At 36.8% G+C, this 23,643-nt stretch overlaps 1 protein-coding gene across 1 annotated transcript; it reads left to right on the top strand.

Moving 5' to 3' along the window:
* The first annotated feature begins 279 nt into the window (after positions 1-279).
* LOC145770789 (microfibril-associated glycoprotein 4-like) lies at positions 280-22,324 on the top strand. The gene is made up of 7 exons (XM_082582510.1): positions 280-668; positions 7,587-7,697; positions 12,296-12,435; positions 14,290-14,386; positions 19,871-19,967; positions 20,304-20,371; positions 21,306-22,324. Exons 1-7 carry the CDS (start codon positions 446-448, stop codon positions 21,554-21,556), a joined length of 987 nt encoding a protein of 328 aa, XP_082438636.1. The 5' UTR covers positions 280-445; the 3' UTR covers positions 21,557-22,324.
* Positions 22,325-23,643: the final 1,319 nt, after the last annotated feature.

Here is a 23,643-nt window from a genome sequence, read left to right as displayed (position 1 = left end):
TTATTTTACAAGCCATCTTTAAAGAATGTGGCATTTTTTCATCAGGTAATCTGAATGTTAGTATGTTGATAAAAACCAGATAAATTCTGGCCAATAAAAACCTTGATTTTGCATATAGAGAATTCTTTCAATGCTTGATTTAAAGTATGAATTGTATTTAAGTATTGCATGACAATACGCTGTTTTTTTCATGTTAAAGCTTCCTAAGATAAAAAATACTGATGTGAACAAATACCAAGTTTTCTGATGAAATGGAACAATTTTGGTGACTTAATTTGAAAACTTTTTATGGCGTCTTTTTCACCTTGTGATGTGAAGTTGATATTTGTTATTTTCTTGCTGCTTGTATTTATAGTCTTCTGTATTTCACAGATTTATCTTGAAAAACAATCACTTTTTGTATAGTCATACATTTTCTTTGCTGCTTTTAAGTTTTCACAAAAAGATGAACATAATAAAACTGTTTACTATCATAAACATTCTGGCCATTTGTTGGCTAGTTGTCAAAGCAACACGAGAAGTCACTTGTTCCTGCGCAGTTGGGCCGGATGACAGATGTGAAGATGAAAGAGTGCTTTCTGGCCCCCCTGGCAAGATGGGTCCGATAGGCGTACCTGGCGTACCGGGCGAACCGGGAGTAGGCATACAGGGCACACCGGGCTTGAACGGTAAGTTCATTTGCTTCATTTAACAAAAGTATCAATGTATCATTTTTAAATAAGAAAATGCAGTGATGCAACTTGGTAAACCTAGATGAGGGGTTTGCTTTAGTCCCGCTAGTAAGTTTTTATGCGCTTTCAATTTTGCATTCATTGCCCAATTATTTTTTACATTGATGTAGGCTAACGTCTGCATGCGTTAAATCATTGTAAAAGAACCATTTTTCTTGCTAAGATCCTGCGCTAAATTTTTTTTTCGAAGTGACAATGCCAATTTTCATTTTCTTAATGACAAACTTCACACCTGCATTGCTCAAGGCATAAAATAATTTGGGCCCGGTACCAATGAGATCCGGTGAACTTAAACCAAGACACTTCTAAGCAGCGGCGGCTCGTCCATGGAAACTGCAGAACTGCAGCATCATCTGCACATTTCTGCATTTTATTTTTTTATTAATTTCACGTTTTTTTCTCATTTTCTCTATAAATCCTACCACCTGAAAATTTCATAATTTTTGGATTTTAAAAAGCATTATAATTTTTTAAGCTTTATATTTGAAAGCCCTGAACTGCAAGCTCTGCAGTTGCGATCTCATAAAAAAGAACAAAGAGAAATCGTGAAGTCATATTTTGGCTGAGGTTGCTTTAAAATCTCACAATGCCGAACTGCAAATTTTACAGTTGCTGGTCAGGCTAGCTACTGTTGCAAGTGCACTTCATGGTTTATAACCACGTTATTAGGTGGCTGCGACTGATGTTGGGTTAGAGTAATGTGCTTTGCTTTCTAAACAAAAAGATAAAGCTTAGACAAGGTTATCATTATTGTTGTTACTTAATTAAATTTAACTTAAGTTGATTATTAACTTACGACAATAAGTTAAGGCCAAGCGACACATGATAAAACAGTCTGATAAACTTGTTCAACATCAGGAATTTAAGTGCTAAAATAGCCTCAGAATGCACGAAATACTACTAAAATATGGTTAAACTTGATGGGGAGCATGCCTCCAGACCACCCTAGCTTGGCATCGCGCCTTTGGCGCTCGCTTTTTCACGTATGCCTCCAGTTGCAGCACCCCTCGTTATAAATACCACGATCTGCCACTGCTTATAAGAACAACGCACTAGGCCTAAAAATACACCGTAGTTTTTTCAAACTCTCGACCTTTGAAAAAGTTATGGCCCCTAGAATCATGCTGGGCCCTAGTTTAAATGTAAAAGCCCCTGCCTTTTCCTATGTCATCGCTGCTTGTACCGCTTGTGCTGCTACATCTCCTTTTTTATTTTAAACTGACAAAGCCCTTTGTACTTGTAGTCAGACCTTGCTACTGAACATCAGCAAAATGTGTATAGCAAACTGCCACTGTTCCACAAAATGAACAAAAATGTTTGAGTTATATTTTACCCCCACAACAGCCTTACATCTGATTTTTTTTGTAGTGACTGTTTGTGTCAGGTAAATATTATAGACTTGGAAAGATTTCAAAACTCTGTTTTTTTATCGATTTACAAGTTCACCTAACCCCAAAACTGCAAATGAAATTGGCGATCATAGAAATGTTTGTTTTGATTTTTCTTCGTTTCGCGCAACGCTCAGAGTTCAAGATAGATGCCACCAGTGGCGTAGCTAGGGAATGTGCCGCCCGGGGCGGATTCAGATTTTGCTGCCCCTTCAAGAAAAAGTATGTGAAAATGAAATGCGTTTTTTTATCAGCATGGCAATACGCAACGTGCTATTTTCAATTTGCGGTGCAAAGTCAGACGAACGTACCATTATCAGTAGCGTAGCCAGGAATTGTGAAAGGGAGAGGTTTTGACGGCCGGCGGGCGAAGCCCAACGGTGTACTCGCCGAAGACGACACTTATCGGCGGGGGGTCTGGGGGGCCTCCCCCAGAAATTTTTGAAAAATTACTTTGAATTTGGTGCATTCGGAGAGCATTTTCAACAAAAATGTGGGTATGAATATTCCTGTAAAATGGTGCTGTCCGGTGGCATAGCAAAAGAATAAGATCATGTTTTCTTTGGCATTTTTCGAAAATAAAGCTGAAGTCTTTATGTTTTCTTGTTGCTAATTCCTGACTGAGATATTTGAATGTTTGGTATTGGAAAAACTAGCTCTTTTAATGCAGTTTCATTTAAAATTAGGCAAACTTTTTTTTAGAGACATAGGTTGATTGCTTTTTTTTGCGAGATTATTACAGTTTTATTATTTATCAATTTTCTCCTTAGTTGATCCAAAAAACGATCTTACTCCGGTAAGTTACTAACTTTTATATTTTAAAGTTAACCCGAAGTTTAAAAAATGTAACGTCATACACGTCATACATCTTAATGAGTGTCAGACAAAAAGCTTTGAGACAAAGAAGTTACTTTATTTCTGATATATTCAAGTTTTGTATAACGAATCACTGGAATCGGGTATAGGCTATAAAAGGTTAGTGCAATTTTTCACAGCTGTAGATATTGCGGTGTTTCCATCGACTGCACGAGTCAGCTGGATACCATGGATACTGAACAGTTGTAGAGCGGTCACACCCTGCTATATGAATTATGAAAGGTCATTCGAATTATAAAGCATAATATGACACACAAGTTCTTATTCATTTTAAAAGATAAAGCACCAGAATTGCTTTAACATGTCGAATTAGTAGAATCATGCTTACAGCTATGAAAAATGCATCAACACAAACAATAAGAATGCAAAAAATCATTGATACTGATGAAACTAAAGGGAAAAAGGAAGTCGACGAACCTTTTCACACATCTTGTTAATGACATCCTCAACAGTTGGGACCAATTTTCTATACAGATTAACCAAAGCCAAACCATTTAATCGGTTTTCAGAGGTTGAATTTCTTAAATAAGTTTAAGTCTTCGAAGAGCAGAAATAGATCTTTCATTGGTGCAAGTGGTAGGCTAACTGGAAGAGTAACCAGAATGCGGAGTAAAATATTAATGTTTGGAAACGTTGACTGCGGGCAAAATGGCAATGCACTTACAGCACTTTTTGGCAAACTGGTTCGGGAAGAATTGAAAAGACATCGATACCACATATACGCAGTTCAGATATAATAGCAAGGGCGTTTATACACGGCAGATCTGCTTCGTAAAATTCAAAGAGTGATTCAGTTTTCTACATTTAGTTTTTCTGAAAAGGGGGGTTGAAACCCCTAACCCTTCCCACCCTTTGGCTACGCCACTGACCACTATAATTTAGTAATATACTGAATGCAAAAGCACAAACACTGCAGAATGCACAAGCACAAGTGCAAAAGCACAAGCACTGCAGAATTAAAATAATCAATTTGTAACCTTTTACAAGGCTACCCAAATTTGAAGAGCATGTTTCCGCCTCTGCTTAATAAAGGCTAGTAGGACTTTTGTAACGTATTAAAAACATAACGGCAGAAAAATTCATGAAAATTTGAAACGTTTTTAGATATTTAAGATGTTTTGACAGGGCCGGATTTAGCAGTAGGCAGAGTAGGCAGTTGCCTAGGGCGGCAAATTATTGGGGGCGGCAAAATATACGAATATATTACATTGATAAATGATAATACTGTACGTGAATATAATAATTCACAACAGATATATAGGAATTAATAAATATGTTATCACATCACACACATTTATAAACAGTGCGGCAAGTCATGTATGGCAAGTCATCGCCCCTAGAGTACTTCACGTTTGGTTGGTTTTCAACAATATGTGCTGCTTAGCGCTTGTTTTATTTTTCTGTCTCGCTTAGTATGGAGGACTAGGGTTTGTCTGTGCAATTTTTATTAATCTTTGTTCGGTTTGTTTCACTGTTAGTAAATTTAAAGGAGCCTAGAAAAAATGTTTTTAGTCAATGTTAGGTTGATGGAAAAGTTGCAGGCTATTTTGTGTACTTGCTTTGATGCTTAAAGTATGTAAACCATGGATGATCTCACATTTTTGAGGATTAACTCATCTTTACTTGTTTCTACAGACTTTGAAGAAATTATTGATTTGTTTGCAAGAGAAAAAGCCCGCCGCAAGCGATTTTAAACAATTAGTTCATTATACAATGACATTCATTGATGTATTCAAATAAACAGTGCAAATAACTTTTTTGTAAGGAATTGAAAATATAAATCGTAGCGCACCATCGAAAAATTTTTTTTGGGGGGCGGCACTTTTCGTATCTGCCTAGGGCAGCGCTTAGGCTAAATCCGGCCCTGTGTTTTGAACGTTGCCATTCTGTTTGCTTTTATTTTTCGTGTACTTTTGCATTATAAAAAAAAACGTCCTGTCTGAAAGTGCCGCCCCCCAGACGTGCCGCCCGGGGCGGTTCGCCCCCCCCTAGCTACGCCACTGGATGCCACTACACCTTGCAGGTTTACAGTTTTCCATATAAAATGGAATTATTCCCTGTCTCATCATTAGTGCGTCCGCTCCGGGAGCCGTCCACACACCCAAACACTCAGCAGGCATACCATACTTACATGGAGGATACCTACCAGGGAGGCGAGGGACTTACTCTGACCGAAAGGACCCACCGCGGTAGATGGTAATCTGTGGGTATATAAAATGATGATTATTGGCTGCCTCAACCTTATCCACCTGTCTCAACTTTCTTCTTGCCGATGTTGGAGCAGACTAGGAGATGGCTGGTCAAGCTCGAGAACTGGCGCGTTTTGGTAGCGAATTGATGTTAATTTAATTCGAGCTTGTTTGTATGTGTGCTTCTTCTTGATGCCCGTTTGAAAAAGGACTCCGGCGTGTAGATAAAGGCCACTGCAGCCTGACATCTCATTTGGCAGAGAAGCCAGAGAGGGTAGCCAGAGAAAGGGTTTCTTTCGATGACCCCAGAGTTTTCTTTGTATGGGATCCTGTCATCCCAGGGCGAGTGGGACGACGGAGAGGGACGGTTAAAGATTTCCCGCTGCAATCACTCTTCCCGGGCAATTTATCGGGCAATACAAGAATCTCCTCGAATGCCCTGTCCTAAAGGCAATGCTCTGCACAGGATTTAACCGAGTTCTACGATAGAGAAAAGAGCTTGCGTGATGCTCTAAGCTACTGCCGTGTGACACACGATGAAAAAAAACATTAACTAGTTTTACGTTTGCTTCTCTCATAGAAGGAGTCATTTTTTCTCAAATAGCAATTTGTGAGCATTTCCAAAATGTCGTACTTCGGGAAGTGCCAGCACTTTGGTAAAAGAATGCGCCGAGACCATCGAATCCGGGTGCGGAATCTTTGTTTAGAGAATAAATGACCATTTTTCTTTATTTAGAGTTATCAGCTGCTCAGCTTATTCAGCTGTGTCTTCATCAATTTTGGACTCTCCCAGAATGTTTAGGTATCTGTTCTGTTCTTGAGAGCTAATGTCATCTTCCGCAGGGATTGATAGAAGCTGTGTACGTTTTTGAGTATGTCGTGTTTGCTGGTGAGAGTTGTGTGATGAACTGTTTTATTTTGATCAACAACGCACGAGTGCAGAATAATTGACACGGCGAAAAGAACACAATAAACATAGCCCTGTCAGAGACTTTAACCCTTTGAAGGTTGGGGGGGGGGGGGCTGTCAATTCAACTTTTTTGTATCAACAGTTGTATCTACAAAACCACTGAGGCTGCGACTACGAGATTTCTTGAATTTTCCTAACTTTTATTCACCTCTATTGAGCTGAAATTTTGAGCGAATAAAAGTTATAAATTAAGAGATATAAGGCATTTCTCAGCACATCCTCTGAAATATTTCATATTCTCTTTATATGTTATTTTGCATTATTATATGTTATTTTGCATTATTATATTATTTTGCATGAAAAATATAGATTCAAATTGAGATTATGTAAAAAAAAATTAATCACAACATTGCAATGCATGTTCTTCATTACTCTACCAAAAAATAATGTGTAAACTCACGCAATCGCAAAATAATCCAAAAGTCATAAGTCACCTCAACATTTCATCGTATATGAGCAGTTCTAAAGTTCACATAGTTTTAATTTTCGGATATGCTCAGCGTGAATCATTTTACAAAGTGAATCCCACATATTGAAACCGTGCCTTAAAAAATAACCGAGATATCACTCCTAAAGCATAGGAAGAATCGACAGCCCCCCCCCCCCCAAACTGAGCAAGACTCCAAGGAGTCCAACCTTCTAAGGGTTAAAGAACCGGCCTGCCACACCCCGCGGCGGTGGGGAGCGGCGTGATTTTGAGGTAGCGATGTACCCGGAATGGAAGTCCACCAGCTTAGGTCGCGGAGTCCAAGCTGGGGAGTCTAGGTATCTATGGAGGGAAAGTGTGGAATGAAAATTTTATGCGACTCGTCCGCAAAATTTAGAATGGCTGAGCTAACTAGGAAGACAGGCTTAGCTTTCCGCAAATGCAAAAAGGTTGGCCCACGAAAAGCCGGGCGACCCGTCGTGTGAGGTAACTGGTACCGATAGTAGTTTTATAGCCGGGAAGCGCCCATGTCTCCATCACGTGACCATAACATAGGTACATTTGACTCCTTATACCTGGTCTGCCCGTAGGCAGAGTAGATAAACTTTAGAGTCTCTCACGAGGAAGTGAAACTTAACAAGAAAATTTAAATTCTCTTGGGAGACAAAAATTAAATAAAATCTGGAGCGAAGGCTCAATTTATTGGTATGAAAATAGGCAAGTTGGAATATATTATATACTTTACCTACTGGAGAAGTGTAGACGTTGAATTGACGAGCATGGATATACGCTGTTATGATGTTTAGGTATTCTAATATTATGTTTTTATTGATTTTGTATGAATATTCACTCCATGTGTAATATGTTATTCATATTGGAGGTGAATTATCGGTAATGTGCAATGGTCTGATGGTGTGAAGTATTCATGTTTTGCTGTATGTTATGATAATTTTCAAGTGCGTGTTCGTTTATGTAATCGCAATCATCGTTTTCTTCTTGTCTCAGGTGTCCCAGGCAGAAAAGGTGAAAAAGGACAAGCTCATGAAGCCAATCCTGAGCTGGAGAGACTGAACAACAAGTTTCTTGCTTTGGAGAAAAAATTAGAAAACTATGCAGGTTTATTACAAACAGCATGCTTTATCTCATGTTTGTTGTTCTCTTGTTTTTTTGTTTTGCGTTTCTTATTCAAAATGGCTATAGTTAATGAACAGAAGTTTTGAAAGGAACGTTTTTTGAATGTTATAGCTTACCACTACAGTAGGGCGTGTTGATTTGGGAAATTTTTTTTTTTTTTGCAAATTTTTCCAATGACGGGGTCTAAAAATATGTGTTTGGATCTGAAAAACACGAATCTGCTAATATTTTCGCATTTGCAAAACGTTTAGCTTGGTAAATCTGCGTTTCAAAAAATAGCAACAATTGCTATGGGAAAAAGCATTGGTTTTTCACGATAATAGGCATTAAAACAACACTTTCATTTCTTAACATGAAACAATCTTATTCAGGCAATTTCCAGAGTTTTATCAACATTGTTCTTGCTTAGGACCTACAAGATTTTGTCCATTGTTGTTTTTATTGTATAATGTGAGGCCACCATAGGGTGTAGGCATTTTGAATTCTATATGTAATTTGTGCAGCATTACAGAGATTATACGGTAGTTATTCTGTTAAGCTGGTCAAGGATTAACATTTGTCTAACTCCAATTTAATTTGTTCTAGAATTTGCAATGACAGATAAATATGTTGGCACTTTGGAAACATTATTTATTGTATAGTGTAAGTTATATACCTGTGGATAACACATAGGAAATTACTACAAGCATGAAAGATGCTAAGAAACTGAAGAGAACATTAAATTTGTTTGTAGCAATGAAAACATTTACACAACAAGTTTCATCAAGTCTTGCTTTGACTCGTTCTTTGACATCAGCCACCGACTTGCCTCTTGCCCTCTGATATAGCCTTCACGTTTCTCGTGAGTATACACTTTGGCTGCTGCCTCTGTGACTTGCTTCACACACCTTTATATTGACTGGGTATGGCAGGGCCAATTTGGAACTTGCATGGGCTCATCAATAAACTGCCTTACTTCAGCTGTTGTTAATTTGCAGGTCAAAGGTGGTTCATACACCCACACAGACCAGTCTATTAACTCCAACAGAGAAGAAGCATCGGGGTTGATTGAAGGTGTCTTTCTGGGACGAACGGAAAGATCACCCAATGTACAGCCATCTCTACCCCTAATGTCAGCAATCTTTTGTACTCCAACTTTCCTCTCTTCAATATCTTTTGAGCACAAGAGTGTTTGAATTACCATTTCACTAAACGCGTGCCATGCTGAACGCTTGATTGATGGCATGACAGCGTCCACCACAACTTCCTTCTGCAGCCTTAGCAGTTGCAGCTGAAACATGATATGACGAGGACCTTCTGTCCAAGTGTGCTTTATCTTGATGTTGAACCAGCACGGAAAGTAAACTCCAACAACATATTCCACTATTAGTTTTAAGTTGTTGAGGGTTTCACCTTTTAAACCATGTTTTGAAACCCATATGCGACACAGTCTGTTTGCTGTTGTCAGCCACCTGGAATGGTTCACGGGACCTATTTCAAGAAATGCAAGATTTGTGGGAAGTTGCCCTGTCCTTATGGCCTTTGCGATCCTATATCCATACATTTGATCAGTAGAGAGATCCCTTATAACATCGTCATGCAGTGAAATAAGAGGCTCTCCAATGGAGATTTTGGTAAATGAAGGATCCACTTCAAGTTCAGTAGCAGAGTCTAGCATTTTTCCAATCTTGCCTGTCCAGTGTCCACTTGTTATGAGACAATGTCTTCCCATCCAGTTTTGTGATCAAGTGACGTAAGGGTAGCTCATTAGTGTGTAGAGAACAAACCAACCAGACCAGCTTACGACCAAGTTTCACCTCTACCCAATGCATGCAACCACCCCCCAACCAGTATTAGCGTTCGTTGAAGCACCTCCAATGGCTTGCAGATTGTTATCGATACCCTTCTTATGAAATCAACGAGATTGTCTGCAATAACTTCTGCTGGTTTTTTCTGTAAGCTTTTCTCAGGAGTGAAATGGTACAAATATCTTCCACCTGGCTCACTACATACACAATAATGCTCTTCTTTAATGACGCAGGGGATCTGACAATCGGAATTATCTGCTTTCAGCATAACTTTAGTCATATCTTGACGACCATCAAAGAAAATACAGTCAATTTCACCCCTGCTACAACGATCATCAAACTCTTGATCTAGAAACTTCATAACTTTTTCTTGGGCCCTCTTGACTTTACTATGATCAATTACAAGACTCTTGTCTTCTTCACTGATCAAACCAACATCTATTAAGGCAGCGGTGGAGATGGCAGCTGCGGCACGTAGGCCAACACCATATCTGATACTTTGCATGGCAACATTACGTATCTCTAACGTGTTGTAGAACTGCTTGTTGCTATAAGCGGAAGATGCCGATGTACTTGGCATTTGAACTGTGACTTACTCATCTTGAGTTTCAGCACTGTCACTTTCATCATCTGAGAAAGTAAACGAAACATCTGACTGACAGTTTTGCCTGTATTTATCTATCCTTCTTTTCTCATCTTCTTCCCTTTTCTGCCTTTTAACTTGCCTCTTATGCTCTGGCAGATTTGGTAATGCAATCTGATGTGGTCCAATTGAACCAGTCTTTTCACTCTGACCTTTGATGAATGTTAGTTCTATCAGAGGGATCTTCATTTGGTTAGGGCAAATACAAATAACATCAGTTTCTTGTTTACATCCACCATCTATTGGGCAACCAAATTCAAAACAGCTAACAACTTTACATTTGCAGTTAAGAATGTCGAAGAGTTTGTCAAGTTTTGCAGTAAACTCTTCTTTGATCATCAGTTTTCCTCTCCCAAGAGAAATGTTTTTTGCCTGCTCCCAGCTCTCTCGAATCTTTCTGAGGACAGTAGCTTGCGAATTTAGCACAGGACTTTCAAATAACCTGTTTGCTCGTTGCCATTTTTCTATAACTTGTTGGTACATATCTTTAGCAAGAGCAGCTGTCGGATAATTTCTGACATCTTCGCAACTTTGTTCTCTTACCAGTAAACCAAATCGCAAAACATCTCGAAGAGTTGGAAGCTCTGACGGCAACAACTCCCTGCTTGTACCAATGAAGTTACTCATATGTGTGAATGCACTAAGCCTCGTCCTCTTGGAAGCAATTCAAACAGTAACAGAAATCTTTGAACTCGAAAACTTTAAGAAGCACAGCAGCAAAATGCCTTCGTTCTCTTCGGTAAACTCAGCTGTATATAACACTCAATCCAACATAAATCTACTCCTGAAAGTAGTTTTAACTTAACTCGAAGAAATTCACGTCCTACAAAAAATTCATAAAAGGGCATGACACGTTTTTGGATTATGCATTGTTTAATTAAAGTTAAGAAAATGGTATTTCACCCTCACCACTTCAAAGTTTATTGTAACAGTAACACTACCGCAAACCTGTAAGTCTTAATTGCAAAGATAAACTTACCTTGCCAACAATAGTAAAACTTCTCACACGCTTATAATAGTAAAACTCTCATAACGTCATAACGCTTGCTAACTACTTTTATTTTTGCTACAACCAGCCCCCAACAGATGCAAATAATGCATCATTATTACGCAGTAAGGTTAGCATTGATGTAGATACAGTTGTTGCAGCAAAATTCTGTGTTACGTCACAATTGGAAAAGAAAACTTACTAATTCCTATCAGCGGGAGGAAAACTTGAAGAAGCAAGATTTCGATAAGCTATTTACCGAGCTAAACTGCTTTATTTTTCGTTTAAAAGGGTATTTTTAGAAGTTTTACACCAAGCCACAACTTTTTAGCACCAGTCATTGTTGGGATTTGGCAATTGAAAAAATCAACACGCCCTACCACTACAGTTTACCACTACAGTGGATGTAAAGTAGAATAAATTTTTAATGTATCTTTATCTCACAATTATTGGTTTTAAAAATTTTGTATTACGCTATTTGAGAATATAGAAAAAAATACTCAGAAAAGTTCTGTTTTTGCATAACCTTCAAGGGAAGAAGCACATTACCTTTTTTAATACTTTTTTATCACAATCGTCTTGGTTGACACAGCTAGATTGGCAAAGCACTTTAAAAACTGATGAAAAATGAATTACTTGTGTTGAATCCAAAATCTTCAAAAGTTCATTGAATAGCTTTGACCAGGGGCGAAAAAATGGCTGAATAAGATTCTTGACGTTAATATTGATGTCAATGCGTTTGTGATGCTAAAATGACAAAGAGGAATGGCTAATTGACAGAAATAATTGGAAGCATATCTTTGATTACAGTTTGGCTTTAACTTATGGAATTTGCATTAGAGCCCACGAGCAATTGAGCAAATCTTAATTATCTCACGGCCGATGAACATTTTGTGGTGCGTTAAAATGCATGGGAAAAAAAGCATCGTAACCACGTAGCTTGTATTTTGGGATAAAAAACAATATGGCCACCACTCATCACATCAAAAACGTTTAGTCGTTTAAAGGAAATTTGAGCTCCGGTGATAGCCTTATGATGAACTTATAACTTTATGAAGCTTATGATGAAGCATCACAAAATAACCTGGGTGAGTTTTTATAGCTCATGACGTAACTCAAAAAGTTTTAGTTCCTTGTTTGTGCAGCTTTTTTTTTTTTTCAGAAATGAATTTCTTGCCAAGACATGACTGCAAAGATGTTGCCAAACAAGGATACACCACCAATGGAATTTATAAAATTCTTATAAACAAAAAAAATTTTGATGTGTACTGCAATTTAGAATCTGGTGATGGCAGTTGGTTGGTAAGTTACAGTTTGATACATTTACCTTATTTTTTAGACGTTATATATACAAGAATGTGGCCTGGAATATATCTTTAATCCAAGATCACATGAAATGTTGAATGTTTTTCAGACCACTTTTGGATTGTCTTTCAGACCATATTTGTGAACTGTTTCTCACGAAGTTGTGTACAGTAGCTTCTACTTGCTATCTCTGCGTCTACTGTAATGATAGGGTGTGCTGTTCAATTCATAGTATCGTTTGCAGTACAAAAAAACAAAATCAATTTTTAAGTTTTTGGTGTGTCGTTGAAATATTTTTTTTCCGACAAGAGCACTAGGCTTTGCCGAAAACGTTAGATTTATGTCTCGCTCATTTTTGTCTGTTTTAATAAATTGATGTTACAATCGATTGTGTTCCCTGATTTTCTAAGTTTTAAACCTGGTGTTCTAAAATTCAAAAATGTTAATTCTGACACCTCGACTATTTTGTTGTTTTAATATGATAAACAAACATCCTAAGCTCAATTTTTACTTCTGTATATCAAGGGGTCACCAACTGGCGGCCTACCATGTTCTTTTGCACAGCCTGCGGACTGCATCACCATATCGCATTTTTGAAGGTCATTGTGGATATTGTAGGTTAAAACTTTTACAAATTAGAAATATGTTTTCGGGCCAGATGCTGCGGATGAATTTCTCCCAGGGCCGCCGCACAATTTTCCCCAAAAAAAGTTCTTGTCACCAACCATTTTTCGCTTCCCGGTTCTATCGGACTGAGAGCAATCCATAAAAAAGGATCTCTTCGTTTGATTTCGCAGTCTGTTCTAATAAGGGGACAAAACTTCCTTGTCTTGTCACTATCATAATCGCTTTGATTTTATTTTTAAAATCTTGGGCACAAGGTTGGGCAAGTGTTATGGAGTTATTGTTGTCGTAGGCCAGCAGTAAAATATCGTTTTGCAAGTCTCGTAACAGCAATCACAAGATATGATTTGTGAAGCGAAAACACCACACACTTGCTTGGTGATGAATATTTGGATGATATCGCTCACCTCGCTATAAGTGCGCAAAGCAACTGACCTCATTGATTAGGCATTGTTAAAAAAGTTAAAAGTGTTACCAAAAAGGTTTCGTAGTAGCGTTGTTCAATTTGTTTGTTGCTGCGGTATGCTGAGATCAATATTAACAACAAGCAGAGTTGGATACTGGGTACAAAAAAATGTGTTTTTTTAGGATAAGAATCAACTTACCTAAAATTTTATTGGTGCGGTCCGCCACAACTTTCCTTAATGATAAAGTAGCCCGCATGCAGAAGAGACTGACGACCCCAGCCGCATATTATGAACATTTTTTACAAGCCATCAAAACCTATCGTTTCTGTCAATGCGTTAATTTGGCATATATTTCAAACTTAGAAAAGCAGTTGAAAGGCTTATTATTGTAAAATATTAAAAGTTTTAGTAAAACGCTAACTGGGCAACACTGGGCAAAAGAGTAAATCGGATTTATATGTTGCAGCAATATAAATAAATAAAAGTACCGACAAAAGTAGTGATTACCAGTACTCAAAAATAAATTTACTGTCGGTAACAATATCGGTATTCAAGAAACCATTCGGTGCAAAAGTAATAGGCTACTTCCCACCACTGGGATTGGCCTATTTAGTCATCGAAAAACACTGCTGTGTATCTCGTCTTTGGAAATGCTAACAAAATCAAACACAACGGATTTACTTTATTTGGCTGACCAGGATATTTCCCGTTATTTCAAAAGCTAATTTTTGTCTTGATTAAAACATTCTTGTTGTTTTTGAGAGCAATTAAATAACATAAAATAGACAATCTGCAAGGGTTCACATCTCTACTATTTCAGGTGTTTCAAAGAAGAAACTCAGGAGAAGTTGATTTTTATTTGGGTTGGTCTGAATATCAAGCTGGGTTTGGAAACAAAAGCGGCGAATTCTGGTTGGGTAGGTCACATGACTATGACATAACTATACGTTAGTTTAAACTTGTGATTTACCAGTTTACGTGTTAGGCCCTTCACACTGTACAAAACCTTTGTGGTGGCTTGAAGCAGCAATCATTTGGCAAGAGAATAAAGTATTTACACGTCACAGCTTTTCAAACCAGAGTTGATAAACAATTCGTCAAGCATCATTCGTCTACCTTCGTGTTACCGATAGGCCACTTTGGCTACTAAATATATTTCTCTGTGCAAGACTATCGTCTAACACCTTGTCTCATTTTTCGTTATTGAATTATTCATTGTGTTCTCTATCCTATGTCGCTTATTCGTAGTGATCTTTTAAATTACGTAACAAACTGTTATCGCAACCTCTAGATCTTCTATTAGAATCTGGGGTATCTGCTTGACTCGAAGACCCATGGTCTCTTCGCAAATTCCCGTTGCTGGGAATTCCTTTATGATTGCTGTATTCAGGGCCGGATTTAAACCATGAGAGGCCCCAGGCTATTCCATTTGTGAGGCCCCTCCCTATTTTTGAGCTCAGAATTTCTCTCTAAACAACATCACATGTCATTGCTTGATGCTAAAAATATGAGTGCATTAAACTCTTCGTTCTTTTCATTTTCCACATTTATGGGTGCAAATTTTTAATTAAAAGAATAAAAATTTGGTTAAGGCAGTTTTGCTTTTAATTTTAATTTCTTTGATCAAACAACCGTTACAATAATTGTGAAGTTTATTTACGAGGACATAAGAAATAGTTACAGCCATCAAATAGAGTAAGACTATAGGCTGCCATTTTTTTTTCTAGCTTTCGTCCAGGGATGCTTTCGTCAAAGCAAAATCATGCAAAAGTTCATCAAAATTTATCTGTTTAAGTTTGTCACTCTCAATGCACAGAATGCTCAGTACGGACAACCTTTCTTGAGACATTGTCGATCTCAGTTTATTTTTGATGCTTTTGAGCCTTGAGAAAGATCTCTCTCCTGAGAAGTTAGTGACCATTAAGCTTAGAAACAGTCTTAATATTGCTTCCACATTAGGAAAGACAGTGCTAATTTTTTCCTTGCACATAATTTCATAAAGGTGTCCATGATGAGACAAGGAAATAGATTGCTTATCTGTACCGGTAAGCCCTTGGCTTTGTGTTTGTCTCACGTACAAATAAAAATGTGGAAGTTCATCAGTAAGTTTCGGGTAACATCTTCCATATACAACGTGGTTGAAACCAGTTGTGTATAGAATTTTCTACTCTGAAAAGCTTGATATACATAATAATACTTTAGGTAGGGTTTAAAATTGTCAAGTTTTTAAAAGAATTACAAACTTCGAAACCGAATTTCGAGGCCCCTGGACGTTGAGGCCCTAGGCTTCAGTCTGCATAGCCTATTGGTAAATCCGGCCCTGGCTGTATTTATTGTACTATATTTATCTACAACGAAATAAATCAATCAATCAATCAATCAATACCCTTGCAATATTTAGCTGCAAACTTGTTTTCTCAAAAATTCAAAAGCAACACAAGTGCCAAACTGGTGCAAAATCTTAACAGAAATCTATTGGTGCGGCTACTATAGCTTGGTATAGCTATCATCATCATCATTTTGTTCCTTCCTCGTATGGAGGGTTGGATACAATGCGCCATTGTTCTCGACCATGAGCTGTGCGTATTGCACATTCATAAGTTAATTTTGTCCATTTTGTGATGTTTGTTGTCCAAATCATTCTTGGTCTGCCTTTACTTCTTTTACCGTTTATCTTCCCTTCTATTAATGATCTTTGTAATGAATTTTGCCTTATTGTGTGTCCGAAATACTTCAATTTTCTTCTTTTGACTGTTTGTAAGAGCATTTTGCTTGAATTGAATTTGGAGAGTATTTCATCGTTAGTAATCTTTTGTTTCCATGAAATTTTTAACATTTGCCTGTATGTCCAGAGCTCGAAGGCATCGATCCGTTTCTCCATTTTTTGTGACATTGTCCAAGTTTCAGAATTGTATAATAGGGTCGACCAGATATAGCATTTTAAGATCCTGAGACGAGTTGATAAATTTAAACGTTGATTGGTTAAAATATTTTTCATTTTTCCAAATGTAGTTCTTGCAATTTCTATCCGTCTAAGAATTTCATGGTCACACCTCCTATTTTCAGTTATTAAATGACCAAGATATGAAAAAGATTTTACTTTTTGTATAATTTCATTGTCAATTATAATTTGGAGTACTGGAGTGTCTGGTGATTTTGAGATTATCATTGATTTGGTCTTTTTAGCGTTAATTTTCATATTAAATTCTTTACCAATTGAGTTAACATTGTCCAATATTTCTTGAAGATCTCCTTGTGATTCAGCCAACAGAACAGTATCATCAGCATAGCGTAAATTTGTTATATTTAAGCCACCAACTTTTACTTCTTTCATATCATCAATGGGTCGAAAAATCATTTCTGTATATAAATTAAAAAGACATGGAGAAAGTACACATCCTTGGCGTACTCCACGCTTGATATCAATTCCTTTAGACAAATCTTTTTCCATGCGAATAAATGCTTTTTGATTCCAGTACAAATTGATAATAAAACGTAAGTCTTTGCCATTCATACCAATATTGGACAAACAATGAATCAGTTTCTCATGGTTAACTCTATCAAATGCTTTCTCATAATCAATAAAACATGCATATACATCTTTATTTACTGCATTGTAACTCTCACAAATTGTTCTGAAGTTAAGTATACCCTCTCGTGTTCCTTTACCAGTTATAAATCCACTTTGAGTCATGCTAACCTCATTCTCAATAGATTTTCGATTTCTTAACAAAGTTATTCTCAACAAAATTTTCAGTACATGACTGATCAAACTTAATGTTCTAAAGTTACTGCAGTTTTTTGCTTTGGATTTCTTTGGTAGTCTGACAAAAACAGTTTCATTCATTTCTTTAGGTATAAATCCAGTCATATATATTTCATTACATAATTTGTGTATGCGTTATAAACTTATGCCATTGAGTGCTTTTAGCATTTCTGGATAAATGTTATCCTTTCCTGCAGCTTTATTACATTTCAGATCTTGAATGGCTTTCTCAACTTCAGATATCAATATTTCTTCTCCTTCATTATTGGTAATTTCAGGCATACATGTTCTATCATCATCATATGATTCTGTTACATACTCTTCCCATCTACTCTTTATATCCTCTTCCTGAAATAACATTTTTCCTCCACTATCCATGATGCAGCTGTTTGCTTGTTCAACTATCTTCAAACATGTTAGCTGTTTAACTTTATTGTGTAATTCAAGTGACTTATGAGATGCTTCTAGATGTTCTATTTCCCTGCATTGATTTTCCCACCACCTTTGTTTAGCATCTTTGCATAATTGGGATATTTCCTTAGTTAAAGCTTTATATTTCTTGTGATTATTGAATTTGTTTTTCTTTCTCTGTTGCATTAAGTCAAGTATCTTCTCAGTAATCCAAGGCTGTTTAATATTTTTCTTCTTTGATGGTAAAATATTGGAAGCTGCATCATTTAAGGTTTTTTTAATTTCATTCCAACTTCTATCTATAGTTTCTTGTGTAATTACTTGAGGAATTTCTGTTTGCTGTAATAATTCAAATTTATTGTTTACTGTAATACTGAATTTCTCTCGATATTGTTCATTTTTAAGCATGTTCATGTCCATATGTTCTGACATATTTGTTCTTTTCACTCTTTTTAGCTTTATTTGTATTTTCATAACAACTGGATTGTGGTCAGACATTATGTCACATCCTTGATACGTTTTAACTTGTCTTACTGCATTTCTGAACCTCTGGTTTATCATAACATAGTCAATTTGATTCCGAAATTGATAACCTGGACTTTGCCATGTATACAACCGCCTAGCAGGATGTTGAAAAAGAGTGTTCGCTATTACTAAATCATTAAGTTTACAAAATTCCAGCAACCTTCTTCCACGTTCATTTAAATTGCCAAATCCATAACGACCAGTTGTGGGATATTCATGATGATCACCCACAATTGCATTAAAATCGCCCATTACTATATTAACTTCTCCACTTTTAGTATATTTAAGTACATCCTTTATTGACTCATAAAACAACTCAATCTCTTCATCGGTATGCTCTTGGGTTGGCGCATAGATTTGTAATATATTTACATTAAATGGTGCTGCAGACAATTTAATCATCATAACTCTGTTAGAAATTGGCCAAAATCCAATGACTGAGTTAGCTATTTCTTTTTTCATTATCATACCGACGCCGTACATATGCTGTTCTCCTCCTGAATATACAAAAACAAATCTATCTTCTGTCACTTTACCATCACCTATCCATCTAGTTTCACTTATCCCAATTAGATCCAAGTTCATGACCGACATCTCTTGTTTTAAATTTTCGTATCGACCTGCTTTATAAAGGGTTCTTACATGCCATGTTCCTATTTTGAGTGCCCTTTTTCTAGTATTCAGCAGTCTACCATCAGACTTATGCCTTCCAGAGGGATTTGGGCATAAGCCATCATCACGAGCAGCTGTGCATATAGAAGAGGTTCCTCCTTACCTGTAGCTTTTAGGGGACTTCACAGCAGGGGGCCCTGATCAGTCTCCATGACTCATTTTCGTTTTAATAGCTAGCATTGTTTACTATGGAATATATACAGTACTTGGTAAGGCTCCAATCTTTTCCAAGGTGACCAGCCACTGTACTCTAAACGTCAAAAGTGTGCCTAAACGGGTCACATCGTTTTGCTATCATGCCTTCCAAGCCATTGACTATTTATGGTTCTTCTGCCTTTTCAGCCATTCTAGACTTTATGCACTTAAAGGGATTGACTTCCCTACCATGTTAAAGCTGTTCTAACATGCGCCTCATTTAGTTTAGCCAGCATTATGCCGTTACCAGGGTGTGGTCGTTGGTGTGCATTACCAACTTCGTGGACCCATAAATGAGACTTGTATAGCTATAGCATAAGAAAATTGCAATAGTTTAAAACATAATCGGCAGTTAAAAAAGCCCACGTAATTACATTTAGCTGTTCCTATTATTCAATATCTTATCTACTGTTTTTGTGAATCGTAAAAGTGTAAAAAAGATTTCGTAAAAACTTTTAATACAAATTCTTTTACAAGTTTTATCACAAGCAAAAAGTTCTTATCTTCACTGAGTGATGTGTTTTTCACAAATTGTAAAATGATCTTCAAAAATAAAGGTATTTAGTTTTTATCACTCCAATGTTGCTGCGATTTTTTAAAACAAGCGTTTTCTACCCTTTCCTTCTTCAGAAATTTAGATTATTTTAATCCAAACTTGTTTTCCAACAAACTTCAACGACCTTCGAATTTTTCCAAATTGACAGAATTTTATATCCGGTAACATTGCATGGATGAGACCTTGAGATCGAAGCAGTGTAGCATTATCTGCAGTTATATTTTATAATTTATAGTTTGATTTTTCATATATATATTTGAAGTTTTTGTTGTTAAGGTTTGGATAATCTCCATGCCATTACCAGTTCTGGTTCATATAAACTTCGCATTGATCTTGAAGACTGGGAAGGAAACACTGCGTATGCTGAGTACAGGCGAGTACTTAATTTTTCATTACATATTGTTTGTTCAACGTATAGCCTGGCTTTTTCAAATGAAATCTTAATGCATTCTGCTTTGAAAATCTAGCATTGAGGTTTACCGAATTAATCAAAACTACAATCGCTAACAAGTTTTATGCATCGAACAATTCAATTAAATTCGTTTAGGCGCCTATACGTTAGTTAGTGAGTTTTTGAACCGGCTGCTGGTTTACATATTGTTTCTATACCATTTCAACGCAATTGAAACGTATATTGTGATACATATCATTTTTTTTTCATTATTTACCCCAACTATTAATGGTTTATCCGACGTCAAATATTTTTCAGCACCATGACTGTAGGAGACTCCACATCTAATTATCGATTGAATATTGGAAGTTATAGTGGAACAGCAGGTGGGTTAGGGACTGGCTGAACTAATCGTTTTGAACAGAAACAAGTTTTCATTTGACAAAAGTTGGATTGTACTTAAATTCAACCTAAATAACTACAAAAAGACCGCTTTTTGGCAATTCATTCATTCGTCTTCGAACAATCGAATAAAATCACATTGTCCATTCCATCTTCGAAAACATCAACATTACAAGAGGGTGTTGATAATTTTTAATTATTTGGAAATTTTACTTCTACGTTGGAAAGGGTATAAGCCTAGCTATTTTCATCAAATTAATTTGTAAAATTTGGATCTTTGCCCCACCTTAAAAAAGTGTTTTTCGATTTCAAATTGATTTTGACTAAGATCTATATCGCTTACTTACTATCAAATGAAACGATAGCTTGCGTATCTACAATAATTACGAACTAAGCATCGAGTTCATCAAAGGCCGCATCGGCAAACACACACACTATCAAACGAACACTTGTCTACATGTAAAAAATGAACATTTTGGAAAGGAGCTTATTGTTATGAACATCTGTCAATTTCATTAGGCTAATCAGTGGATTATTATCAAGATTATTAAGTATACACAAAACGATTGCGTGAATAATTAAGCAAAGTATATAAAACAATCCATCCATCCAAATTTCAAGCTTAATCTACTGTATTTCTAAAATTTGAAATCTTAAAAGTCATTTGTCCACTTTTACGGCGGAACGCTTACGGAAAAAGGCTTTTTGTCACAGACCGGGTTCTATTAAAATTGTTTACAATACATAATCAGTATTTACGAAAATGATGTTGAAAACGAAATTTAATCTCTCTCAATAATAATTCAAATATTTTCAAATAAGTTATAGCAGTTGAGAGCTTTTGAACATAAACTGAATATTTACTGATAAGTCAAGTTGTTTGCGTAAGAAAAGTCATTTTTATTCTTGTTATTGAAGGTGATTCATTGACCTACCACAATAATCAGCCATTCACCACAAAAGACAACGATAATGACAATCGAAATGGAAGCAATTGTGCTGTGATATTTCTTGGTGCGTGGTGGCTTGGCAATTGCTTGCAATCAGACTTGAATGGAGAATACGTCGATGGAGGGCGTACCAGTGGTCATAAAGGAATCCGATGGAATCATTGGAAGGGAGGCAGCTATTCGATGAAAAAAACAGAAATGAAGATTCAACGAATTTGATTCAACTCAAAGAACAAATTTGTTAATCTCTACAAATCCGCCAAAAAAAAAAGTTCGAAATTTTCTTTAAGTGTTTTTCTAATTCTGAACTTTGTGATCCATGAGGCCCAAAAAGCATTTTGGTGGAACGCAAACGGCTTTAAAATCATCAACGACTCCGTATCGCATGGTCATTGATATGTACAGTATATTATCATTGTAACATTAATTAACAATCGACTTTTACCGTCATCGCATTTTCTACTCCAACGTTTTGCAAACCGTGGTCCACTAATAGATCTGCTCTTGAAATAAAGTGTGGACCACGAGGCGATTTGTGCCTCGACAATTTTGATTTTTGCTTCCAAACAATAACTTTTGTATTTTTGTATTAGATTTTGGCTGGTGATTTTCTGCTGACTGCCACTTCAGGGAGGTTCAGCCTAATTGGTTTACCTACCTGGACTAAATGGACGACTTTAGATAGCTGCAGTGCGGTCCCCAGTAGGCTGACGCAAAATCTCGAAAAAATTTTTTTTTTCTTTTAAATTTTTCGTCAGTTTGTAATATTGTTCCTTTTGGTAAATGTATCTCCTATACCAAATTTCACAAAAAAATATTAACGTTTGACCCTGGTTCACCTGGTTTGAATTTTGTCAAAATATCAAATTCTTGCTTATCCCTGAAACTGCTCACTCGCTATCTTCTAATGCACTCTAGCATCTTAATGGACACAATAAGAGGTAGTAACACAAACTTGTAGCAAGCAAAGTGGTTTAATTAGCAACTTCATGAACACTGACAAGTGTATTACTTTCAAAATGTTGAATTCTACCACATTTCAGACATGATTTTCTTTGTCCACCGCTCACCGTAGTAAATATCTACTGCTTTCAGTTTCTTGAATCATTTGACGATGTTTATCGATTTTCACAGACCAACAAAAACTTTTGTTTTATAAAGGCAGGACATGTGAGAGTCATTTTAATGTATTTCGAGGCCCCTGATTCTGAAAATGCACTAAGTTTTATCGAATTGGCTCTAGTTTTTGAGTTAGCCAAGATTCCAGCTACCACTTTTAATAACTAAATCTTTAACTACTACAGTAGGTGGTAGAAATGGTTTTGAGAAAAAAGCTTGACCTTGCTCCAAAACATTACTGAAGGTATTGAGGTTACTCTCAGTCATGCCCGTTTTCCTATTGTATCAAGCAAATCACCGCTTGAAACAAGAGAGGGCAAACAAAAAACAGAAATAGCAACGTCCACGCGATGACTGCCTTGCACACTCCATGTAGGCTAAACATGATGTTCCAACTTCCTTCGAACATGCTCACCGTACAGAAGTATCAATTTTCATGGTGATTCCACGGCTCTGTTTATGCCATGGCACTCTGAACTTCTTAGCCTTGAGCCCAGAAACTGGTTTGAGTGCAATGTTTGCATACTTTAGGAGGAACCCAGGACTTATCTTGATCACCCAGTGGTCACAGCGGTAAACCATAATCTCTTCGTGGGAAAATTGTAACGTAAGATTCCCAAATCCGTTCGTCTGCATGCAATGACCCAAAAATAAACACACTTTCGAAACGTCTATTCAAACAGTGTATTCCAGTAAAATTAGCCCGAGGCTATCGAAAATAGGTGTAACGCCTACACCTCTAAAAAAAAACTGTCACTACAATACAGATTAATTGGATAAAAGACGGAACTTTTGTCCAGCTAGCAAGCACTAAGCCAACAGTTAAATGTGCGGCCAACTTTCAAACAATCATTTTACGAATGACCAGAATAGATATCAATATCTCAAATTCACGTAGAAAGTAACTGTGACGCAATAAATGAAAGACAATTATGAAGTCATTCCAACAGGTGTTTAAGCTGATGTAATATTTCCTGTTTAAACAGGCCCAAACAGGTCCAAACAGGTCTTATGAACGATGGTGCAATTTTGGCACATGCTTTAGGAATTTCCATGACGTAATATTCAGTAGACTTGAACGGTTTTTATATGACGTTTGATTTGGTGAAAATTGTCGGGAACATAGCGGCCCCTAGTTATGACAGTCTGACATGGCATAACTAAAAAGAAATGACGACAATTGTGAG

The sequence above is a fragment of the Aplidium turbinatum genome, chromosome 5, assembly GCF_918807975.1.
Source record: "Aplidium turbinatum chromosome 5, kaAplTurb1.1, whole genome shotgun sequence".
NCBI classification, from domain to species: domain Eukaryota; kingdom Metazoa; phylum Chordata; class Ascidiacea; order Aplousobranchia; family Polyclinidae; genus Aplidium; species Aplidium turbinatum.
The sequence above is the reverse complement of the archived record's forward strand: the minus strand, read 5'-3'. Positions and strand labels throughout refer to the sequence as shown.

What these genes read in the sequence shown, in the direction of transcription:
- LOC145770789 (XM_082582510.1), top strand. Translation starts at nt 446, where the DNA reads ATGAACATAATAAAACTGTTTACTATCATAAACATTCTGGCCATTTGT. An exon ending in AAAATTAGAAAACTATGCAG is followed by an intron (nt 7,698 to 12,295) that starts GTTTATTACAAA and finishes TTTTTTTTTCAG; the next exon opens with AAATGAATTTCTTGCCAAGA. An exon ending in AAGCGGCGAATTCTGGTTGG is followed by an intron (nt 14,387 to 19,870) that starts GTAGGTCACATG and finishes TTTGTTGTTAAG; the next exon opens with GTTTGGATAATCTCCATGCC.